Source organism: Diadema antillarum, unplaced genomic scaffold (assembly GCF_040938485.1).
Source record: "Diadema antillarum isolate AM-2024a unplaced genomic scaffold, OU_Dant_1.0 seq00000057_RagTag, whole genome shotgun sequence".
Taxonomy (NCBI): Eukaryota; Metazoa; Echinodermata; class Echinoidea; order Diadematoida; family Diadematidae; genus Diadema; species Diadema antillarum.
Window position 1 is genome coordinate 433,137 of NW_027271163.1, and position 23,393 is coordinate 456,529.

Below are 23,393 nucleotides of genomic sequence, written 5' to 3' on the forward strand. Positions count from 1 at the left end.
ATTTAAAACCCATCCCAAACAAATGGAGTGAATGAAGAAATGTTCCACACATTAGCTTATTTTTGTGAATTGAATAAAAAGAAAACCCAAACACCACCGGAATATTGGTTGGAAGAAAATATATAGGGGACACATTTTTAGAATTTTTGAATACCACATGTATCACTTTAAATGGTGAGGCTGATCACAAATGCTATGAAAATTAGGTGATGATGTCATCGCAGGCAAAAATTAGTCATACCCAAGGAATATTTCACATGAATGTTTCATCACCTGGCACCATTAAATTCAATGTACTGAAAGGACAAGTTCACCTTCACAGACATGTGGGTTGAGTGAATGCAGCAATATTAGTAGAACACATCGGTGAGAGTTTGAGCAAAATCGGACAATCCGTTCAAAAGTTATGACTTTTTGAAGTTTCCGCTCAGTCAGGGCTGGATGAAAAGACTACTATAGCTTGTGATGTTACATGAGTACAACGATATAAAGAAAGAATAAAGAAAATTCAAGATATTTCTGTTTTTCTCGCATAACAAAAAAACACTCGACTTCTCTCTTTCAGAAGGCAGGGGGAATAATATAACCCTTAACATACGTCAGTAGCAAGTCGAAGAAATGTGCACTTTATTCAAAAAGTAAAGTTTTGTGAAATTCTCTTTTTATTTTCCTTATATAGTTGTACGCATATGACGTCATACACTGTAGTAGTCTTCTCTTCCAGCAGTGACTGCGCAGATACTTAAAATATTCGTAACTTTTGAACGGATTGTCCAATTTTCCTCAAACTTTCACTGATGTGTTCTACTAATATTGCTGCATTCTCTCAATCCTTATGTATATGAAGGTGGACTTGTCCTTGAACTACGAATCTGATGGACTAATAAGCGAGATGAATACTCCCAGCTTCATACAGTAGTTCATTTACCTCTCCGGAATTAGAAATAAGACTGATTTTTGTTGTTTTCTTTTTTAAAGGGTAACTGTTGAAATGCTGTGGCTGTGGCACCAGTTTTCCTCATACATGTATTTTCATGACCTTCTGCGTGCACGGCTGTGCATCATTTTGTGGGTAACCTTACCTAGTACTGTTTGCTTGATGTAATGAAGAGTGCAGTCCGTGTAGGATCCGACCAGCCAGTGTATACTTATCATGGACCACAGTAGACTGAGGATGTATAGCACTGGAAGTGGATGGAAGAGAAGCAGAATACAGAGGAATATTATACTAAATGGGTGATTAAAGAACAGAGGTATTGACTTCATACAGGATCATACTACAGTGCATTCCTATTATAACAAACACAGTAATAACAAAATTTTTGTTACGACAAAAGGGTCCAAAAATTATCATCGATACATCTTTATATACTCTGCTGTTTATAATGAAATTTCCATACAGCGAAAGAAAACTGCTGGTCCCAAGGACTTCATTATACCAGGAATTTCCTGTGTTGAAAGAGAAAACTGCTATCTGAAGTAATAGACAAGATATATTCAGTAGGAAAAAAACTTGATAATTTTTCGAAATGTTGTCATTCAAACCCGCAAAAGATGCCTTGGATATTTTTTACTAGGAAACACGATTTTACCTTTAACTGAAGCAGTTGAATAATACTACCTGAAAGAAATGCTTTATTTCCTACCCATATCATGAAGGACAAAAAACAAAACAAAACAAAACAAAACAAAACAAACCCAAACAGCCCCCATGACTGCATTCTGCAAATTACTCTGATAATCTAAACATGTATGACCATCACAACTCACATCATCCCACATCATCCCAATGATAATTGAATACACTCTCACTGATATAAGGCACTGGGCACGCAGTTCTCTCGCTTTAAAGACAACATGGAAATATATTCAAAGGGCTGGTAGTACATGCTCTCTATACGCCATGTCAAATCCTCAACTACAATGCATTATTCTCCCTGCGAATCGTTAATGCGCATGATACATGTAAAAGCTGAAATATATACCCATCTCCTGTACCCACTTTGTAAGGGAAATGGAATATCGCCGGCCAGCTGAACCGGTGAAATTCAGGATACCAGCAGTGCCCCCCCCCCCCCCCCCCCAAACAAACCACTCTACATGCACTACCTTCTAGTTCCACTTACCCTAAGCACAGAATAGCATGCTTTATGCACAGGAGCAATATTGCAAGTAAGATACTTGTAAACAGTCTAAAATTTCTTTTGTAGAGTCAAGTTGAACTCGATGTGGGTAGCATAATAAGTTACAGTTGTTTAAAGATTGATATTGATCACAATCCTGAGGCATATCCTGTATCAAACGAACTATGATCAGATACATCGATGATTCAACACCATTATGTTAAAGGGATAGCACAGTATTGGTGGAGATGAGAATTGGGCTTTTGACTTTATGCGAGATACCAAGAAAACACTTATGATATAGTACAGAGCATACCATTTTAAGAGGAATTCAAAGTTTATTTGATGAAAATCGGGTTTGGAATGACTGAAACATCCAAAAACAAAGTAAAACAAAGTGATCCTAATAAAGTGTGGGTCCCACACTTTATTAGAATCGCTCTTTTTTGGATATCTCAGCCATTTCAAAACTAATTTTCATCAAATAAATGTTGAATTCCTCATAGATTTACATGCTCTTTCATATTTCATAAGAGGTTTCTCCTTATCTCACCAAAAATGTTAGAAACCTGAAATTAGGTCTCAACCAAAACTATACAATCCCTTTAAAGGGATGTTAAAGTTTTAGTTGAGATGAGGATTTAGGTTTTAAGATTTTGTAACGTAATTAGAAACCACTTATACGAAATATTAAAGATCATACAATTCTAAGAGGAATTAAATGTTTATTAATTTGATGAAAATCAATTTTGAAATGGCTGAGGTATCCAAAATGAAGTGATTCTAATAAAAGGTGGGACCCACCTTTTATTAGGATTGCTTTGTTTTACTTTGTTTTTGGATATCTCAGCCATTTTAAAACCAATTTTCATCAAGTAAACTTTGAATTACTCTTAAAATTGTATGCTCTTTTACATTTCATTATTAAGTGGTTTCTAAGTATCTTGCAAAAAGTTGTGAGTTGATTCCTCATCTCAACCAATACTATACCATCCCTTTAACCCATTGAGAATGAGCTAATTTTGCTATAACATGCATTCCCCATAAACACCTGCCCAAGAATACTCTGGACAAGTCATCAATGGGTTAATAGGTAGAGCCAATGAGGTTGGTTCTTTCTTTCCACTAATTATAATACATATACAGTATATTCATGTAACAACGAAAACAGTGAATATTTGGTTAAATTGGATCATTGTGATAAATCAATTATTGCATAATAGGAATGCATAAGTTGGTAACACAGGACCCCTTTAAAAAGCTCTCTAAGCTAAAATCTAATGCTACAAGCAGACTCTAATTCATCAATATGTTTACCTTCACTCTACCTTTCTGCCAGACCCCACACTCTATGATACTAATGCCAGTGTTGGTTTAAAACCCAAGCGTGATGATTATGGCCTTGCTTTCATTTAACATTATCACATTTACAGTGATTAGCTGGCTCTACATGTACAAAACAACATCTCAACCAGAATTAATCAAATGAAATTTAATATTTCTTTTTATTATACATGTAGGTGCATGACAAGACTGAATATGATGCATCAGATTCTCCAGATCTCTCACTGACTTAAATTAATTGAGCAAATATCTAGTGAATGACTATTTATATAGTTGGATTATGGGTTTCCAGTTTTCTTTTGTCACGGTTCTGTTTTGTGTTGTTTTGCATTTGTTTGTTTATTTGTTTGTGTTTTTTGGAAGGGCAAAAATATAGAAGGTCAAGTAGAGCATATTTTGTGAGTACATGATATACATTATGAAAACACCCTGGCTTTTTTATACATTGGGTACATCAATGATTATGAATAAGATACTTGAATTGAAAAATCAATCATGCAAACAAACTGATATCACAACTGACTCCAACTGTCATCTCTTCTGCCTCAAGAAAGTTGAGCACAAAATGTACTTTTAATCACTTGTACTCAGAAGACTGATCTTTTTTTTTTTCAACTCATCTTTGTGCCCCACAAAGCTGAGGATATACTACATCCTGTACATGAACCCCAGTGGATTTGTATCCATGGTTGAGCTTTGATCAAAAAAAAAAATAATAATAACATTCATCAAACAAATCAGTCTTGTCAATACTGTAAAGGATATTAGTGGCAAAGAACTTAAATCTATAAACAAACTGTGATATTTGGTCTCACATATTCATTCACAGACGAAAAATTTTCATGTAATGCTATCTACAGTAGACAGCATTAAATGAGTCCTGCAAAATGACTTCCCTAAAACAGGTACTTCTCATTCTCTGCTGCACTATATTCATAAACGCTCTCTTTGTTAGATTTACAATCGAGTACAATACCAGCAGCAGGCCAGTGAGATATGAAATGAGTGCATTATACCTGTGACAGGGGAAAACCTGGTGGATGATGAAAAGGGGGCTAGGAGACAAGACTAATCCATCTCGCCGCTGCCCAGACCAATCTGTAGAGCACATCTCAATTACCAGCGACACTCTATTGGGATCATCAGCAAAGCAAATTAATGTGTAACTTCACTCAGGTTGAGCATGCCCCAGGGACTTAGTCTCCATTGCAGGCTATGGGATGTACTTTATTCAAGTTACATTTCACAATGCTTGGGCTACCAGGACACGCAAACTGAAAACTTATAGTACACAATAACCTGTTGCTGAAAAAAATTGAAATGATTATTACGGCATTGCCATTATGTGGGAATTATCTCCTAAACATACAAATGTGAGGGACCTCCAATTGACAAATATTGTATATTTTCTACTGAATGTATTCTCATTGGTAATGCTGTCAAAGCAACCTTTATTCACAGACTGGAAAAAAAAAATCACAATTCAATCTGCAATTTTTTGACAGCGTTATGGCTGGCTTTTCGGCTATCATTTCGAGTAACTTTAACCAAAATGTGCTGATGTTCCCTTCATTGCTATTCACTGGCAAGGTGACTGGCCCTCTCATAGTGTAAAAGTAATCAGACCTGGTTATGAAGTTGCTGAAAATCATTTTTCCTACAAAACAGTCACTTTAATCACTATCACACATGTCCTAGAATTATCCTAGATTATGGAATTATGTCACTGCCTCGTACATACTGTGCACGTCTTCATCCCACTTGCACATAAATCTTTGCTACATTCGCTTTATGCGAATTAAAATGTACAACATTATATCCTTCACAAGAAATCATATTTTCTGTTGTAATGGATTAGCAATGATGAGGTGGAGTTACAGTCACTAAATTACTTGAACAGAGTGATCTGTCTTTTTCAATGTGAAAAGCCCTGGGGAGATTTGCACAGTGATTACTGATAATGATATAATCACCTCATCTCAATTCATTAAAAGTAACTGTGACTGGCATTATCGTTAACCCTTATATAGTGCTTTGTTTACAAATTGGAACATCCACTGGGGTGCTTTCTTCACCAATTGGCACAGATGTGTGGAAACTAATTGCAATGAATAGAGATGACCTAATCCACCTTTCAAATCTTTTTTTTTTTTTGTGTGTGTGTGTGTGTTAACCATGGCCTCCTCATGGATTAAGCCACAATGAGTAAACTTACAATTTGGACAACTTTGTCAGGATTATCTGAATGCTGACAAAAGGGGCATGGCAATCTACAGCTTCAAGTGTCTGAGCACAAAATGGGTTAAATGAAAAATGAAGGTACTCTCTATCTTGACTTTCATCCTTTAATCAGGGTCAACTTGAGCTGGTAACGCTGCCATTGTCTGCGGATTGGATCTCAGTGATTCCCTTTCTTGCACCCTAACATACAATGTGGGCATTAATCAAACCCATCCATCACTTTGTAAGGCACCACAGCTATGAGTAACAGACCATTAGAAAAGAATACCAGGAATAAGTTGTTTCACGGCTGAAATACTGTAATTTGTAGCACCAGTTGCCACACCTTGCATGTGGGAGAAGAAGATCAACAAAATAATTTCTGATAATTCAAAGAACAAATTTCTGAACTGATGAGTACGATCAACAGCTACACTTAGAGGCAATTGAGAAGACTATTACGTCACAGTTTTTTACTTTGTGTCAGTGCCTGTTTTCAGATTTATTCTGAAAGAATGGGAATTAAAAGAGAGGATGTAACATTTTTTTCCTTCAAATTACTGATGTATTCTAAACTGTTCCCTATTATGAATACTCACAACATACTGTACTTTGAATGTACAGGTACCCCTTCCCTTCTCCATAATTGCTTCATGTGCTAGCATACAGCTGCATAATATTATACAATGTACAAACAGTCTAGATGTCAGCCTACAGTTGCTGCAGTCTGATCTAATCAAAATGCTCTCTACTACTTGCCAAACATCATGGCAATGTTGGCCATTAATTCCATTCGACCCGCTTCCCCCCCCCCCCCCTCCCCCCCCCCCCCCCCCCCCCCCCCCCCCCCCCCCGAGCGATTCCTGTGATGCGGATCTGGCTTCGCGTATCCCAATCTCCCCCCAACTTCCCAACATCCGTTTCCTGCCAGAAGCGCAGAGATCTGTAGAGATAGGTGTTCACAGACACACTACAGTATTTGCACCGCAGAAGTGGTTGGTGAGTGAAAGTAAGTCTGTACCACCGAAGCTCCATTACCCATTGTGCCTGTCATGAATCTGACATTTCATCTCAATGAAAGATAGTTGCGCCTATTAAGAAAAAAAAATCATAGTTATAGCCTGAGTCATATGGTGTATCTGCAGTAGCTGCACCATGCACATGAAATATATGTAAGTTCTATGTCTTAAAGTGAGAAAAAGATGATATCAATGGTTCTGATTTGGTTTAATTCAATCTCCAGATGAATGCAAGAATTATGCATCTGTTTGGCCATGATATCCCTTAAAAAAAATGCAGTTCTTTACAGCAATTATGTAAAATTGGTATAACAGAGCATATTTTGCAAATATCAAGAAGTTGCATGTATTAGATAGACATACTGCTTACTACCTCAAATATTAACATAAACTTGTCTAGATGCATCTTAGAATCAGACCCATAAGATTACAAATGGCAACTTCAGATCATCGTTGCTTTACAATGGTTTATTCACATCAATTTGTATGTCATTTTACTGTTGTATTTGTGTTCTGGTTTTTGCAGAAAATGCAGAAATAAGGTAAAATGAGCTTTTTCATCTCTACACTATACTAATCAACACATCCCCTAAAATGCTTTGAAAAATGATATCTCTCTATCTTTGACAACTTTTTCCCTTGTCTATATTTTTTTTTTTTTGGGGGGGGGATATATTTCAGTGGAGGTGTCAAAAATTGCCTATTGTAGTTATGCATTGGCACGAGAGTGCTAGTGTCTTAAAATTGATGGATCTATCCATTATCTGATTCATTTTCTCATGATTTGAAAGGCAATTTTGTTTTTTTTCTTTGTAGTTCTATCATGACATTCATTGAATACCTCCGTAATAAGCAAGCTAAAAGGAATGACCATTTGCATACACAAAGTTCATCTAATGCTCATGAAATACAATCATACATGCAAATTCAAATTAATGAGAATACAAATTTCGGCAGTTAATCCTTTGATCAATTCTTAGTTTGCCATGCCTGGAATACAATTTCTTTCATACTTCTATCCAGCTGCAACTCATAAACTTTAATTTTCTCTTTAAATCAATTCTATTTGCGGGTCAGGATTGCAATTACTCACGTCAATCTATCCAGAGAGAATTGCGGACAAATCGACTTGACTAATCTTCAGTTATTTTCCAGCATCCTCCACTCCTGATGACACCAGGGGACTTGTCGAGAGAAATTGACAGATATGTGTACGGCCAAGCGGGACAAACAGATTTTTTGCTCGCAAGCCACCGCTCTCAAAAAGAACACGACTCCTCGAGAGTTGAGCTCACGTACGTGCGCTTCCTCGCGAGTCACCAATTACCCCCTTAATGACTATTTGTTTTACACTCGACCATCTCTCTAGTCATGCACGTTGTCTTGGACATCTCGACATCGATTACTACCGCGGGAAGTTAGATGAATGACGATGACGCCATCGTCCATTCTAGCTTCCGTACTCGTGGATGATCACTTCATGTGGAGTGTATTTCATCTGCAACATATAAGATGACTGTCATTCACTTAAAGGGGACATCCGGATGATTTTCAGACTTTTACATTTGAACAGCTATAAATCAGTTAAACTAAGTACAGAGTTTCAGAATCTATAGTGACTGGGATAAGGAATGAGAATGTTTTCAAAATTTATAACAAATTGCAATGAACAAGGATGATGACATGCCAGCCTCACCATAAGCATGATAAGAATGCATGAGTTGGAGCTCAAGGAAGCAGAACAAAAGAAGAAGGCATGCATAGATTTTTCACAGGTGAACTTGTTGAGCAAGTGGTATTGTAATGGAATTACACTGCTACATTTATGAAATATATGAGGCTCTGATGTCATCAACACTGTTCAGTGTAATTTGTTTAAGATTTTCAATTTATTGGTTTCTCTGCTCATGGACCACAATAAATACCACGAATCTATACATGGAGCTGTTGATTTATGTACTTCATGATGTGAAATTATGAAAATCGTCTGGAATGCCCCTTTAATGAAGCTGCCTTTTACTGGGTCCAGAAATTTAAAACACGTAAACGTGCAGATGTTTCTTTAGACTGCACTGACTCTATAAATTCATTGCTTCTAAGAATTGGGCAAATACCACAATAACGCTGTAGAATACACACAAAAGGTCACATGTGTTACTTGTGAAGTTTTATTTAAACTCAACTGTGAATGATTAGCCTCTGGTGCCATACATGAAGTTAACCACCTGCAGTGACATTACAGACATTTTTACTTTTCCTGAAAATGTTTGTTAATAATTTGTTAAAAGTTTGTTAATATATATATATATATATATTTAATACACTCAACAAAAAAAGAAAGTTCCCCCCTAGCATTTCTGGATATATCTCAAAAAGTATTTTACCGATTTTCATAATTCAAACGGAAATGGATAAGGAATTCTATTACTCATAACAAAAGTGGCAAATCATTGCCACCAGATATCATTATTGGTGTGCAAAATGCATTTTATGTCAAAATGCATGGAAACAAAAGTTGCACTTTAGTGATTAGCAATGATTTTTACACAAATAATCAAACAATCACTCATGATTCTGAACATTTAAGCATGGTTTATTGCATATTTCTCTATCTCTTTCTTTTCATGAGCATACATTGAAGTATTTGATAATTGATATGTCCACCATCTGCTTCAATGACCAGCCAGCATCTCTTCCTCATACTGTTAACTAAAGTTTGTACTTGGCACTGCTCAATGTTGCATGCTCTCTGCAAAATGTGCTGAAATTATTGCAGTGAAGTGTCATCTTTCACCTTCTTGCTCGCTTTCTGCTTAATGATATCCCAAAGATTCTCCACTGGATTACAGTCAGGGGATCTTGCAGGCCACTCCATAGGTCCGTTGCCATTTCCCTCAACAAAAACTGATCTACAACTTGAGCGCATGATGCAAAATGGCCATAGGCACATTAAAGTGATCAACCCAAATTGGAATTACAAATCACATGGCTTCTACCAACATTTTCATATTGAAAAGGCTATTGTTTAAAAAGTATGCATAACATCTGTTTAATAGGGAAGCACATTGTACCCGAAGAAATTCCCGAGAATTACACAATCTAAAAAGGTCATTTGCTAACTTACATAGGAAATGTATACAATATGCTTCCTATAGCCTGAAGTGCAACTTTTTTTCCCATGCATTTTGACATAAAATGCATTTTTTTACACCAATAATGATATCTGGTGGCAATGATATGCCATTCATGTTATGAGTAATGAAATTCCCTATCCATTCCCTTTTGAATAATGAAAATCCATAAAGTACTTTTTGAGATATATCCAATAATGTTAGGGGGGAACTTACTTTTTTTTTGCCGAGTGTATATATATATTATATACATTTTTTTTTTTTTAAAGGGCAAAACAATACACAGGAAAGCAATATTCTATGGCAAAAAGAAATGGCAATTTACGGTATTGAATCATTCTCTGGTACTGACTTCGTATAAACTGAGGTGATATAGTAGTAATGCAATGCTACTGCAATTGCCTTGATGCTTGCTAATTAATTCATGATATCACTGTCTGTGACTTGCTTCTGTTGTAAACCATGTCACACCAAATTAGGCCAAATGACTTGCAGCCACTGTGCTATAAGAGCAGCTCGTTTGGTTTCTGCACATGAGCGTCTGCTTTCCTTTATCTAGCCTTCATCCTAGAGTTGTCATCTGCACAGCAAAATGAGGTGTTGGATGCATGAGAGAGTATGAAAGATGCACTCCCTCACAGCAGCATCCTGACATCTCCGACAGCCCGTTGCCTGCCGCATGCTGTGAGCGCAAGAAGTCTGAGTCAACATTACCTCCTGTTTGTCTTCAGCTCGTCATGGCAACTACCTCTCATCCAGGGGCTTCCCCCTCTGGGGGGATGTAACCTTTACCCATCCTCCTCCCATCCACGGGATCTTCCATCCAGCTGCATCACTTCCCCTTTCTGTGCACGCACAGCAGCATTGTTTATCACGCTTGGCCAACTTCATCCGCCTTCTTAGATCACCACGCCACTGTGTGTCATTCTTGGTGCTCATTACAGATGGGCTCAGTCCCCCATGAAGGCTGTACACATGAGCGAACATGAACACACGTCCCTTTCGGCATCATGACATGACTGGCATCCTCACATGCAATACTACACAGCATGTCGACATCACCTCCCTACCAACCTCAGCTCATCTCCATGGAAACCATCTCTCATCTAGGGATTCCTCTCAAGAAGGATGCAGCCTCCATCCTTCTCGTTCACTCCTTCTCTCCAGAGATTTAACAAGAATCTTTGAGAACAGCTGCATCACTCCTTCCCATTCCCAAGATCCCATGCTTGCAGCGTTCAATAAGCTCACTGGATTAGCCATGTAATCAAACCAATCCTAGGGATTCAACAGTCATCTCCATCCAGTAAAAGAGGAGTTCTCTACTTTAATATGAAGGATGTATTCTCACTGAATATAAAAACTAGTGTCAGCTGAAGAAAAAAGAAACTTCTTTGTATACACACATTTCTTGAAACTCACTTTAATCACATTAATGTAAAATAACAATTTCTTTTTTTATAAACAAAACTACACGAAAAATTAACAAAGAACATGTCAAGCCAAAGAACAGGCATAAAGGAGCAAAGCCATCATATTTTGTCATCTTTGCGAGCTCATGATGCCAAGCACTGACAGCTTTTGTAGAAACCTTTGCACAAAAATTGTATCATAGAAAAGTATTTTCGAAATTTTTGCTCCCCCCCCCCCAACAACAACTACAACAAAATCTCCTATCGAAATGTTTAATAATCACTTTTCAGTAATTGTGTTTGCTGAAAAGAACCCTTTCAAAATCAATCTCAGTACTTGCCACGAGCAGCAAATGAAACTGAAGGTTTGGTCAGGACTCATTTGCCAACAATGTTTTGAATATGATAGACGCTGGGGTTAAATAAGAATCTAGAAACAAATTTCTTTTCAAAACATCAGAGAATGAAGATGAAAATGAGATGAAATGACTTCTGGTGCTTTGCTTTTGGCATCATCCAAGAATTATCACAGATTGGTTTTGACTGCTCTGTTCCACTGATTGATTGGACAACCTTGTAGTTTAACTCTCTGATGAATAAGTAACATGCACAGGTCTGTCAAACATTGACTGATTCAAACTTTACGTGTGCTTGGTAGTTACTGATCACCACCATAAACGGTAGGATACCTTTACTGGCAAATCTACCACACACAGATGAAATCGTTCCAAATGGAGATGGTGGAATGAAACAAGGCAAGTGCCAAATAGTGTCTCGCCCATTCGCGTACAAGAAATTGATATTTTTCTAACTCCCAGAAGTTCATTGACCTGCCTATGACCTTTGACTTTGTGGTGACCTTCAACTCCACAAGGGACATTTACCATCCAAGTTTGGTCACAAACGGACATAGGGATCAAAAGTTTTGAGCCACAATCGAAACGTGCCCTAAAAACTTAACATTGGGCCCTAAAAGTTTGTTGACCCCTGTCTGTGACCTTTGACCTTGTGATGACCTTCACCTCCCCAAGGGACATCTACCATCCAAGTTTGGTCACAAACGGACAAAGGGATCAAAAGTTACGAGCCATAATCAAAACACGCCAGAAAAACTTAACATTGGGCCCTAAAAGTTTGTTGACCCCTGTCTGTGACCTTTGACCCTGTGGTAACCTTCAACTTCCCAAGGGACATCTACCACCTAAGTTTGGTCACAAACAGACAGATACATCAAAAGTTACGAGCCATAAACGAAACGCGCCTTAAAAACTTAACATTGGGCCCTAAAGTTCATTGACCTCTGCCTGTAACCTTTGACCTTGAGGTGCCCTTCATGTTTGCTAAAATGTGTAACTTTGTATAACCACTCTTCCCTCCAAGTTTGATTGAAATTGAAATCCTCAGTAGAGAGTTATTCAAGTTTTTGTAGCGTTACAGACAGACGACGGACGGACAGACGGACGACGGACGGACAGACGCCGCAGGCGATCCCTTAGTCTCCCCACACCTCCGGTGGGCTCAACAAAAAATTAAAATGAAAGCAAAGTTAGACTAAAACCAAGGTTGTTCTGACCATTGGAATGTCTGTGATTTAATAACTGTTTCTTAAAGACGATATAAATCTCCTTTTACAATGTAACCAGATGGTAACATAGTGAATCCCACTTTCTTTGCTCATTTTTCCACTGGTGAGGAACTTCTTAGATTAACTTTGCATATGATGTATTAATTGTAAGATTATGACTCTCACACACTAGCAGTATAAAAGTGACAGACATGTTGCCCGGTGAACACACAAATGAGTATATACTGTTATTGTTAGCATTATAAAAATCATTACACGATGCTCTGTTGCCATGGAGAAACTTCTCAATTTCTTAAATCTGATTTGTGCCTTAAAAGCCAAGTGAACTTCACCCCCCCCCCCCCAGTCTTCTTTGAAATCTAACTAGCAGAGTTATGGAGTATCTGAAGAGAACACAGTTTATGACTGAGAAAAAAATTAGGCACAAAAAAGCCTACATGCGGTATTTTTTCTTAAAAGTAAAAACAACTTTCACAAATCTATGATGAGTGACATTTAGCTTGCTGAATGTGTGAAGATGAAAGTGGCTGTGAGATGTGAATATAAAGACTACATAGCACACTCAGTATATACACTGTAGGTCTGAATTAAAATTGACATAAACAATCACAACCTAATCAAGCACCACTATCAATCTTGAGGGAGCAAGCTGTCGTCATACCGTACCACAGGATGATGATGATGATGATGATGATGATGATGATGATGATGATGATGATGACGATGATGATGATAAACACCTCTAACCGAAGTGAGGGGATGATGATTATTGATTTAGCATCCCCTGGGAGAAGCCACAGCACTCTCACAGTACATGCATGGTAGGTGATGCACAGAAGCCTTTATACTATGATAGCTCTACACTCACTGCCATCCCTACAGTGGGTTCATATCAGCTGCAGATAAACCACCACGCATTTCAACATACACACACAGACATAAACACAGGGGCCCGAATTCACAAAGGTGGTACAATCTTGTCCATGGTTTAAACAATGGACAAAGACCGTAGTTTTGTATGGGTCGCCAAGTGTCGCATGGCCTACTTCGTTACGCAATCAGTCATTTCGTCGACAAAAATGGCCATTTCGTCAAAGAAATTTTCATAATGATCATTTCGTCGACGAAATGACTGATTTCGTAACAAAATTGGCCATGTGACACTTGGGGACCCATACAAAACTATGGTCTGTGTCCATGGTTTAAACCAAAATAAAACAAAATGAATTCAAGCATGTGAAAAACATGGGCAAAACTTGACAAACATCAAACTGCTTAGAAATTTATGCTCAAAACATTTAAGATAGAGCACTGAATGTAAATACAATAACAGGAAATAAATTGTGACTTATCTCATGCTACATGCTCCTGATTTGCACTCTGTGCACATATGATTTCTGCAATGTTCTCACATTCAGAGCTTGCAACATGCTAAAATTGTTAACGACCACCCTGATACATACACATACATCCTATACTCATAAGAGCTGAGCTCTAAAGCCTAAGATACAGTTCAAATCTTCATGAAACTGCTGAAGAATACATTGTACCATCTCTGTGGAATTGAATTGACATTATCACCCGCAGAAAACCACAAAAGACTTGGGTCACCAGTACTACCTTATAGCCTTTACGAACAAGAGTGAAATGAGAGTAGCTAAAATTGTGTAGAGCACACTAATACAATGTACTTTTTGTCTCGCATTCTGAACTACTACTATTGGTGAGCAGTAAAAATGACACACGGTATATTATATCCCAGGCAACCTGGCAAGTGCAAAAACCAGAACCGAATTCAAAATATATCTTCACTTCTTTGTAACTTTGCTCTATGGAGTTAAGATGTTTTAGCATTGCACATGGTAACGACAGTTTTAAGTCCTTCTACTCTCAAAGTGACTCTGTTTCTCTAAGTAGTGAAAGTTCATGTATGAGCCTAAGCTGGAGCAAACCTGAAAGTGCATCAGAGGTGATTCGACTGGCCTCGCCAACGAGACGATGTATGCATGGCGTCGACATCGAGTCAACCAAATGGAAACCGATCACCACTCAGTACACCCATGTTCTAAATGTGACAGATGATGCATGTGTTGTACGGATGGCCTTGATCACTCCTGCATCATTTAACATGCACTCTTTTTTGGCTTCACCACCACAGCAAGAAGCCTGCTAGCTCACAACATGTTAGCATTTTGATCATCTCTTCCCAGTTGTGGTTTCTTTACATACAGGGTTTCTACAGACCATGATCCAAACAGCAGCCGCCACAAGCAGTATATGCTTTCAGTAATGCCCTAAATTATATTTTACAGTTGCCTCATTTTGTGGGAGGAGATGGGATCTATGTATTCCCTTACCTGCATACCCACACACGGCCATAATTTAAGCTACCTAATTTGATGTCACCCTCAAACTGTTCTCCTTACTTTAAAGGGGATGGCTAGTAACTGATCAGTGGGAATCAGTGGGAATGCTGAGGGATGATTGTTCCAATTCTCGTGGGATTCATTTAAGAGTACATTATATATCTATTGTTGTGTGAAAATTATTTGCTTCAGAACGGTCTCATATTCAAGTAATGTGCAGTTTAATGCCTCGTCACTGTACAGGCATGATAGCCTGGAAACATTAAACTGCACATTACTTGAATCTGAGACCATTCTGAAGCAAATAATTTTCACACAACAATAGATATATAATGTACTCTTAAATGAATCCCACAAGAATTGGAACAATCATCCCCCAGTATTCCCACTGATTCCCACTGATCAGTTACTAGCCATCCCCTTCAAGGTAGATCTCCTTTCCCTCCGCTGCCACCATCCTAATTTTTCAAAGTCAGTTAAAACCACTTTTGCTTACTGTTTATATGACCAAATGTCAACAGGGACAACATATTATTTCACCACCCTTTGGCGACTGCCTGCCGATTGGAACATGTGCATGCTCACGAATAAATTGCCTCTGCAGTGCCCCTTCTCACTTCTTTTTCTAACTTCATCTGAGACGCAAAGCCCTCAAGAAATCAAGGTGAAGGTCAACATGTTTGACAATCTGGACAGACAAGGAGGTTAAAACTTTGTTTTTCTATATGATCAGTAGCCACCGGTCACACTGGTAAAGATTTAGAAGTTTAAGATGGCAAAGTCTTTGCAATCTTTGGTTCTCGTCTCGATCTTTGGATTGATAAGTTTGGGTCACTAGTGCATGTGTGCAAAAAAGGAAAAAACAAAGACTATGCCGTCTGACAGCTGGTGATTGTGATGTAACAATGCAATCCTGTACAAAACAATGACTGTGTACTTCCGAGACATCGCCTGCAAAAAAGGTGGTGGACTGGCCACGTGACAAACTTCGCGAAGTTTATTTTCTTGGCGTTTACATTTTTAAAAATTGAGAAGTTCGGCTGGTGAAGGAAATATCCCTAGTTTTTTTAGTAGGAAGCTTCGTGAAAAGTTTTGCGGGAAGTTTATGGTCACATTGGAAAAACTTTGCAATCTTAAACTTCTAAATCTTTTGCTAGCGTGACTGTGGCTAGTGCTGGCCCTACTTTCACACTGTAAACAAAATGTAGGGTACATTAAATAGTTATGATTCCCATATAAATCACAAGTGATACCCATACACTTGTCACGTTGACTTCTCCTATTAACAGTGCTAATGTACTGCACAGGTTAGAGTATAGAAGCCTCGCTATTCCTTATCCTCAGCTTTGGCTGTTGTTATTGTAGCTGCTGCATAACATTTTGCCTCCAATATTAATTAGTTCCAAGGAAGAATTTCCCTGGAACTTGTGATACTTTCTGCATAACACAGGGGCTATGAATCTATCCGATACATGTGCATCATTTGAATTTAGACAACAACACACACCTCCCAAAATAAACTGAATTCAACAACTAAAAATTCTGTATTCTTCTAGATAAAGCATCCTATGAATTCAAATGCAGACAGCACTTCACTAGCGATGCAGGACTCTTCCCTTTGGACATCAATTATTCCTTCAAATTCAACACACTTCAAAAATAAAGACACATCTTCGTTGGTTCGGCAGCGGCACATGGAAGAAAGAAAGAAAGAGAGAAAAGAAAAACCTTCATGGCATGCCTGACCGAAATACATGTACTTACCGCCCGTGACATATAGTACATATTTCATGTGCTGCCGAGGCCGGACGTAGAGGATGGTGCCTCGCAGGCTGATGACAGTCACCATCACCTCGGCAACGATGGTGAGGAGCTGGAGGACAAGGTAGCCGACGATGCTGAGGAAGAGCTGTGAGGAGCACGTCTTGGGCTCATGGGGCTGGGACACCACACATATCAATATGATGGTCCTATGCGGAATATACACACAGATTATGGATAATGAATCAAAATGAATATCATCTCATTTCATTTCACACTTATAATGTACATGCAAACTAAATTTTATCATGATTAGGTACAAAAAGTGCAAAAAGACCAGTATACAGGTGCTCATGGTTCAAAATAAATGGGATCATACAAATATCCTTTTCATGTTCAAGTTTCAAATTCGATGACGTACAATTTCCAGTAAACAATCGCATGAATAAGAATGCAATAATTTTGAACATGTTTAGGGCACAACGTACAAATATATGTAAAATTCTGAAAGTGCCTCATTCATGTGCCACTAAGTTGTGGCATGTCAAAGGAACTACAGTACAGAGAGAGGAACAGCATGTGAGAAGTTCTACAGAAGAGAAGGTTAGCATTGATGGAAGTGTAAAAATTACACGAGTAGACAACAGAATGGCAAGAAATCAAAGAAATAGTGTGAAAACTAACCATTTACAGATTACAACCATTCTCCTGTATTAAAGCAATTCCTCCATGATACCCAACTGCCACTAGAACAAAATGGCTGCATAGGTTGAGGCAAAAGTCAGGGCAATTTGTGTACACACCCCTCAGTCACTCCTTGACAACACTTTATGTTTTTCCATTTTGACGACAATATGTGACCCGCTACAACAAAATGGTCCTAAAGTCGCGCATGGTCGAAGCCGTGAAAATCGAGTTTGAAGTCAGAGCATCAAAATTGATCAAAACTTACGATTTTCTGAATTTGACAAATTATTAGAGTATGACATGTCTTCTATCATCTGTCGAAATTTTGAAGCAAAATGATGAAAGGAAAGACCAAGAAATAGCGTTTTTCTGGGCCATGTTTTTTGGCGTTTCAACGAAGCAGAAACTGGTTTGAACATTTGGATTGAGCGCCACATTTAGGCTCCGCCCCTAACAATGCCCAGAGTGATCTCATTGGTCAGTTTGCTGCTTGCCGCTAACCGAAGCGTGAAGCTCGCACACTGCCCTGTCGACTGATGCGTGCGGGCGGGGTGCGCTATGCCCAGCCGCTTCTCCTGGCATCCTGGTCACTGATTGGTCGGTGAGGAGACCGCCAACGTTGTGTTTGAATGAGCATTTCGGGGGTTGCTAGGGTTTACCTTCTATTGTTCGGAGGTGACTACTGACTTGCGTGTCCCTCGATCGTGATTGCGTCGCAAGGAAAACTTTCAGGGCGCTTTTCTCGAAACAGTGATTTCCCAGACATCTCGACATGCTCTCTTTTAAACATCGATATCTCCGCAGCCAATTATTTCTATAAGATGTGTCATGTATCAATTTAAAGCAGAAAGATCAGGGAATTGTGTCATGCAATTTTCAGATAATCGACCTCGCCCGACTTTAGGATCATTTTGTTGTAGCGGGTCACATATTGTAACAGCGATATGACGCTTTGTCCAACACACACATAAGTGCATTGAATAAGTGAATGAAAATTTAAGATTTATTGACAACTCCAACTGCGCTCATAGCTGCAGGTTTGAAATTTACTGTTGGCAAAATACAGCTAACAGGTCTGAATTGTTACTTCACTTATATTCATGGGACTGCACTGACATATTTTTTCTTTAAATGACCTCAAATTCCTGACACACGGAAAAGCATTCAACAGAACTACATAAGAGCATAAAAAGATGAATGAATAGCAATTAAATTGCCCTAGATTGGCAATTCGGAACAAGGACAATTTTCTTGTGAAAAGCTTTCATCAAAAAACGATAGAGAAGGGACAGTAAGAACGAGAGAGAGAGAGAGAGGAAGAGAGAGAGAGAGAAAGAGAGGGAGAGGGAGGAAGAGAAAGAGATGGGTAGACATGCACAGAAAGGGGAAAGAAAAGGGAAGATGGTTTAATAATGAAATAATTTGATTACGATGACATCAATATTCTTGGCTATGTATCATCACACTGAAAGTTGTATTGCTCAAATTTCCACCTGCTTGCACAGACTGCAGAGAGGGATATGACAAATGCAGATGTGGAAAAGGCACAAATAAATGTATTCACTGCCTTGCCACAACAATCAATTTGATAAATTTCTGGGGGGGGGGGGAAGGAAAAAGCAGAACTCTGGGAATCATTAAGTTTATAGTAGGCAGTGCTGTCACTTGTACAGACACATGCACAAACAAAATACACCTGGGCCCTGTTTTATGAAGAGTTATAATCGATATAGTTGATTTCTATCATAAGTCTATTGCAGCCTGTATGGTAAGGGAATTTACAATCCATTTTCTCTTTTGAGAAAACTGGGGCCCTGGTCAAATATATTCCTGACAGAGTAGCTGTGAATGTACTATACACTTTTAACTTTTGAAGACTAATCCCGAGTAATGTGAACGAGAACGAATGTATAAGAAAAATGTGGGTTGAAGCAAAATCAACCCATCCTCAATGAGTTAATTGTTTTAATCTAGTAACTAATTGTATTATATCATTTAAAGGGATAGTACAGTATTGGGGGAGATGAGAATTGGGCTTCTAACTTTTTGCGAGACACCAAGAAAACGCTTATGATATCATACTTGCCAACATTTTCATTTGAGAAAGCGGTAGAATCCAGGATGCCTATGCAAGCAGCGCTAGCTTGAATGCTAATGAAATCTTTCAAAAGCGGTAGTCTACCGCCAAATGCGGTAGAGTTGGCAAGTATGTGATACAGTACAGAGCATACCATTCTAAGAGGAATTCAAAGTCTATTTGATGAAAATCGGGTTTGAAATGACTGGAACATGCAAAAACAAAGTAAAACAAAGCGATAGTAATAAAGTGTGGGTCCCACACAAAAAATGTTAGAAACCTGAAATTAGGTCTCAACCAAAACTATACGATCACTTTAAAGCTAAATCACACACACACATCGCCCTGGAGTGGGGAAGATATTTGGAGGCTACAGTTCTGCTACCTTTACCATTTTCTTGGCAGCCACAGCTGACATGAAGCCCTATAGAAATTGACTTTGACTAAGTTGTTAGATGAACACACACTACTTTGACTGTACTACAATGTACTTGTACAACTGCTGCTGCTGATAGTAATTGAAAGATGAGAAAGATGATGATGATGATGATGATGATGATGATGATGATGTTGATAATTTAATAATAATAATAATAATGATAATAATAATAATGATAATAATAATAATAATAATAATAATAATAATAATAATAATAATAATAATAATAATAATAACAATAATGCATGACTATATCAATACTGCTACTACATGTTTCATCACTGATTCTGCTACTGCTACTACTTCTACTTCTACTGATGATATATTAATAACAATGATCTCATATCGATTATGACAGCACTACAACCGGAATTCTGATTGACACAGAAGCACTGTCTGAGAAACAGCACAGTCTACATGCAATGAATCATCTGTGTACAATACAAGCAGTTTTCTGTAACATTCCCACAGGTGGAAATTACAGCATGGTGACATGTCTACCATTACCATCGACCATTCTGACTGACAGACAGTCTGCCGGCCCATTGACCAGCTGTAAGCAGGGAGAAAATGGCACAAATCAATAGGGAAGAGTGCATCGCGATGACAGGACATATAGAAAGAGATAGGGGGAGACTTCACGCCAGAAAGATGGGACATAATTTGGATGTTCCCCAGAGACATCAACATTCAAGACAATTTGAAATGAAGCAAAGAACGTCTCAATGCCTGGATGCCAGAGCAACCTCACACCCTTTCCAATACTCAGCAAATCAGGCACAAATTCTTCTTCAGTCAGATGGATATCAAATATATAGGCGAAGCCTTCTCCTGGCTTCGCTTCAACATATCCCTGGCTTAGGTGCGCCGATGCACACGATACGGCAAGAAAGTCTGCTTGCTCAACAAACTGATTGGAATGTATCATGGCTGATTTCTCACTAAGTGGCGACAGTTATTTGCTCGTAATCAGGAAGACGCGAGGCGCCTTCGCTAACACGTGGTGAGCAGACTTTCTCGCAGGCCTGTCGTTCCTGGCACTGCATAGTTGGCAGTGCGTTCACACTCAAAATTTGATAGCAGGGAAGATCTACGCTGCGACATCTTATAAAAAGGCATAATGGACAAAGTGAGGAATGCCTATCGAAATTGGAAAGTCATGCCTTGTAATGGAGTTGAAAATGTGTGTTTATCCAATGCACTACTGCAGACCTGTGTACAGGAATAAAGTGTACAGAGTGTCTCCTGACAAAGAAAACAGGTCATGTAGCTTTGGGGTAATCAATGCACATTTCAAAGTCACCCGTCTCAGAGCACATTATAAATCTATTTTCAAACTATTTTGTCTTTCCAATTTTCATTATCTACTCATGCAGTGTTTATCACTGGCCCTTTTGATAAGAGTACTTTCAATTCCATCTCCATACTGAATGCCATTTCTTAACAAAGAGAAGTTTCGAAATATCCATACACTTGTGTGAATACTTTCCTAAATCACATGCACTGATACACTTTAATATACTTTCTTTTGATAACATCAACACCAGAATTCGGTACCTGATATCAAACATTCAGCTGTGCTCTGATTTGATTTTTGAGTTCTTGGTTTTTTTTCTGTACATAATACATGATTCATAAATTTTTATAGTTTGTTCATTCTCTCAAAGGTGATGCATGGCAAAACAACTTCCTCATTGTGTCAAAAAAATCTAGACTTGAAGGTCTTCACATCCTGAGCAAGCAGAGGTTCGCTTTGCCAGTGATAGTCAAATCATGACAGTTTGAAATCGTAGGTAGAAAAGTCTGAACACGATGCTGGAACAGCTTTCACCCTGCGGCGGCAGCTGATGAGAGTAGCCGCCATGGCGACTCCTCCTCCCGGAATGGACAGACTACTGTCCAGTCACCACCACCACCATGCTGGTCTCTGCCCCAGCTTCCCAGCCAGAAATCAATACTCTGTTTTGCATTCCTTCACACCTGATAGAAAATCACTTGATTAAATTTAAATGTAGCCCCCTCTTCACTTCACACACTGGGCAGCAGACATATCATCTTTACTCTTGAATCATTCGCATCTCTATCAGAGCGGAAGAATATATTTATACAAATTAAAGTAAGAAGACAGAGAAAGAGAGAGTGGAGAGAAGGAAAGGGGAAATGGAGATGAGGAAAGGGGAGAGAGAGATAAGATAGATCTAATAGATAAAGATAGATAGACAGGTAGATAGTGGATATAGGAAGGATGAGGGGAGAAAAGTAAAATGAAAGGAGAGGAAGAGGGGATAGATAGATATACAATACATAGGAAGAAGGGGAGAGGTCAAAAAGGTGGGAGGGGAGAGATGGAATGAGAGAGAGAGAAGGATAGACAGCTAGAGAGACAAAAATAAATATATATATAGATGGACAGAGAGATAGATAGACAAAAATAAATATATATATAGATGGACAGAGAGATAGATAGACAGACAGATAAATAGATAGACAGACAGCCAAAGAGTTAGAGAGATAGATAGATACAGGTAGCCAGACAGATTGATAGACAGATAGATAGATAGACAGATAATTAGACAGACAGACAGTCAGACAGAGAGATAGAGTTAGACAGATAGATAGACTGATAGACTGATAGAGAAATATATAGATAGATAGATAGATAGATAGATACATAGATAGATACATACATACATACATATATACATACATAGATAGATAGATAGATACATAGACACATAGATAGATAGATAGATACATAGATAGATAGATAGATAGATAGATACATACATACATACATACATACATACATAAATAGATAGATAGATACATACATACATAGATAGATAGATAGATAGATACATACATAGACACATAGATAGATAGATAGACACATAGATAGATAGATACATAGATACATAGATACATAGATAGATAGATAGATAGATAGATAGATAGATAGATAGATAGAGTAACAGATGTAGGAAGAAAGGGGAAGAAGGGAAGGGAGAAAAGGTTGGAGAGAGGGAAGCAGACGATGAATGTCTCTTTGTGTTGACAGTCAAAATACTCAGGAGCCAGCCCACAATGCTACCAATCAATGCTCTATGGATGTGGCTTGAGGTCTACCATTCTCCAATTCACAAACTCTTTACTCGGGAGTTCCTTGTTGCGTTTTATTTTTCAGTGAACCCAAACCTAAATAGCTCTGGGCAGGTATGACTAAACGGGC

At 38.4% G+C, this 23,393-nt stretch overlaps 1 protein-coding gene across 1 annotated transcript in view; it reads right to left on the bottom strand.

Moving 5' to 3' along the window:
- Positions 1 to 23,393, bottom strand: part of LOC139725722 (diacylglycerol lipase-alpha-like) — a 116,563-nt gene that overhangs the window by 51,262 nt on the left and 41,908 nt on the right. Inside the window, exons 2-3 of the mRNA XM_071636806.1 lie at positions 16,965 to 17,170; positions 1,083 to 1,184 (exon numbers count right to left, since the gene is read on the bottom strand). Coding sequence (XP_071492907.1) covers positions 1,083 to 1,184; positions 16,965 to 17,170 — 308 coding nt within the window. The remainder of the gene's footprint in view (positions 1 to 1,082; positions 1,185 to 16,964; positions 17,171 to 23,393) is intronic.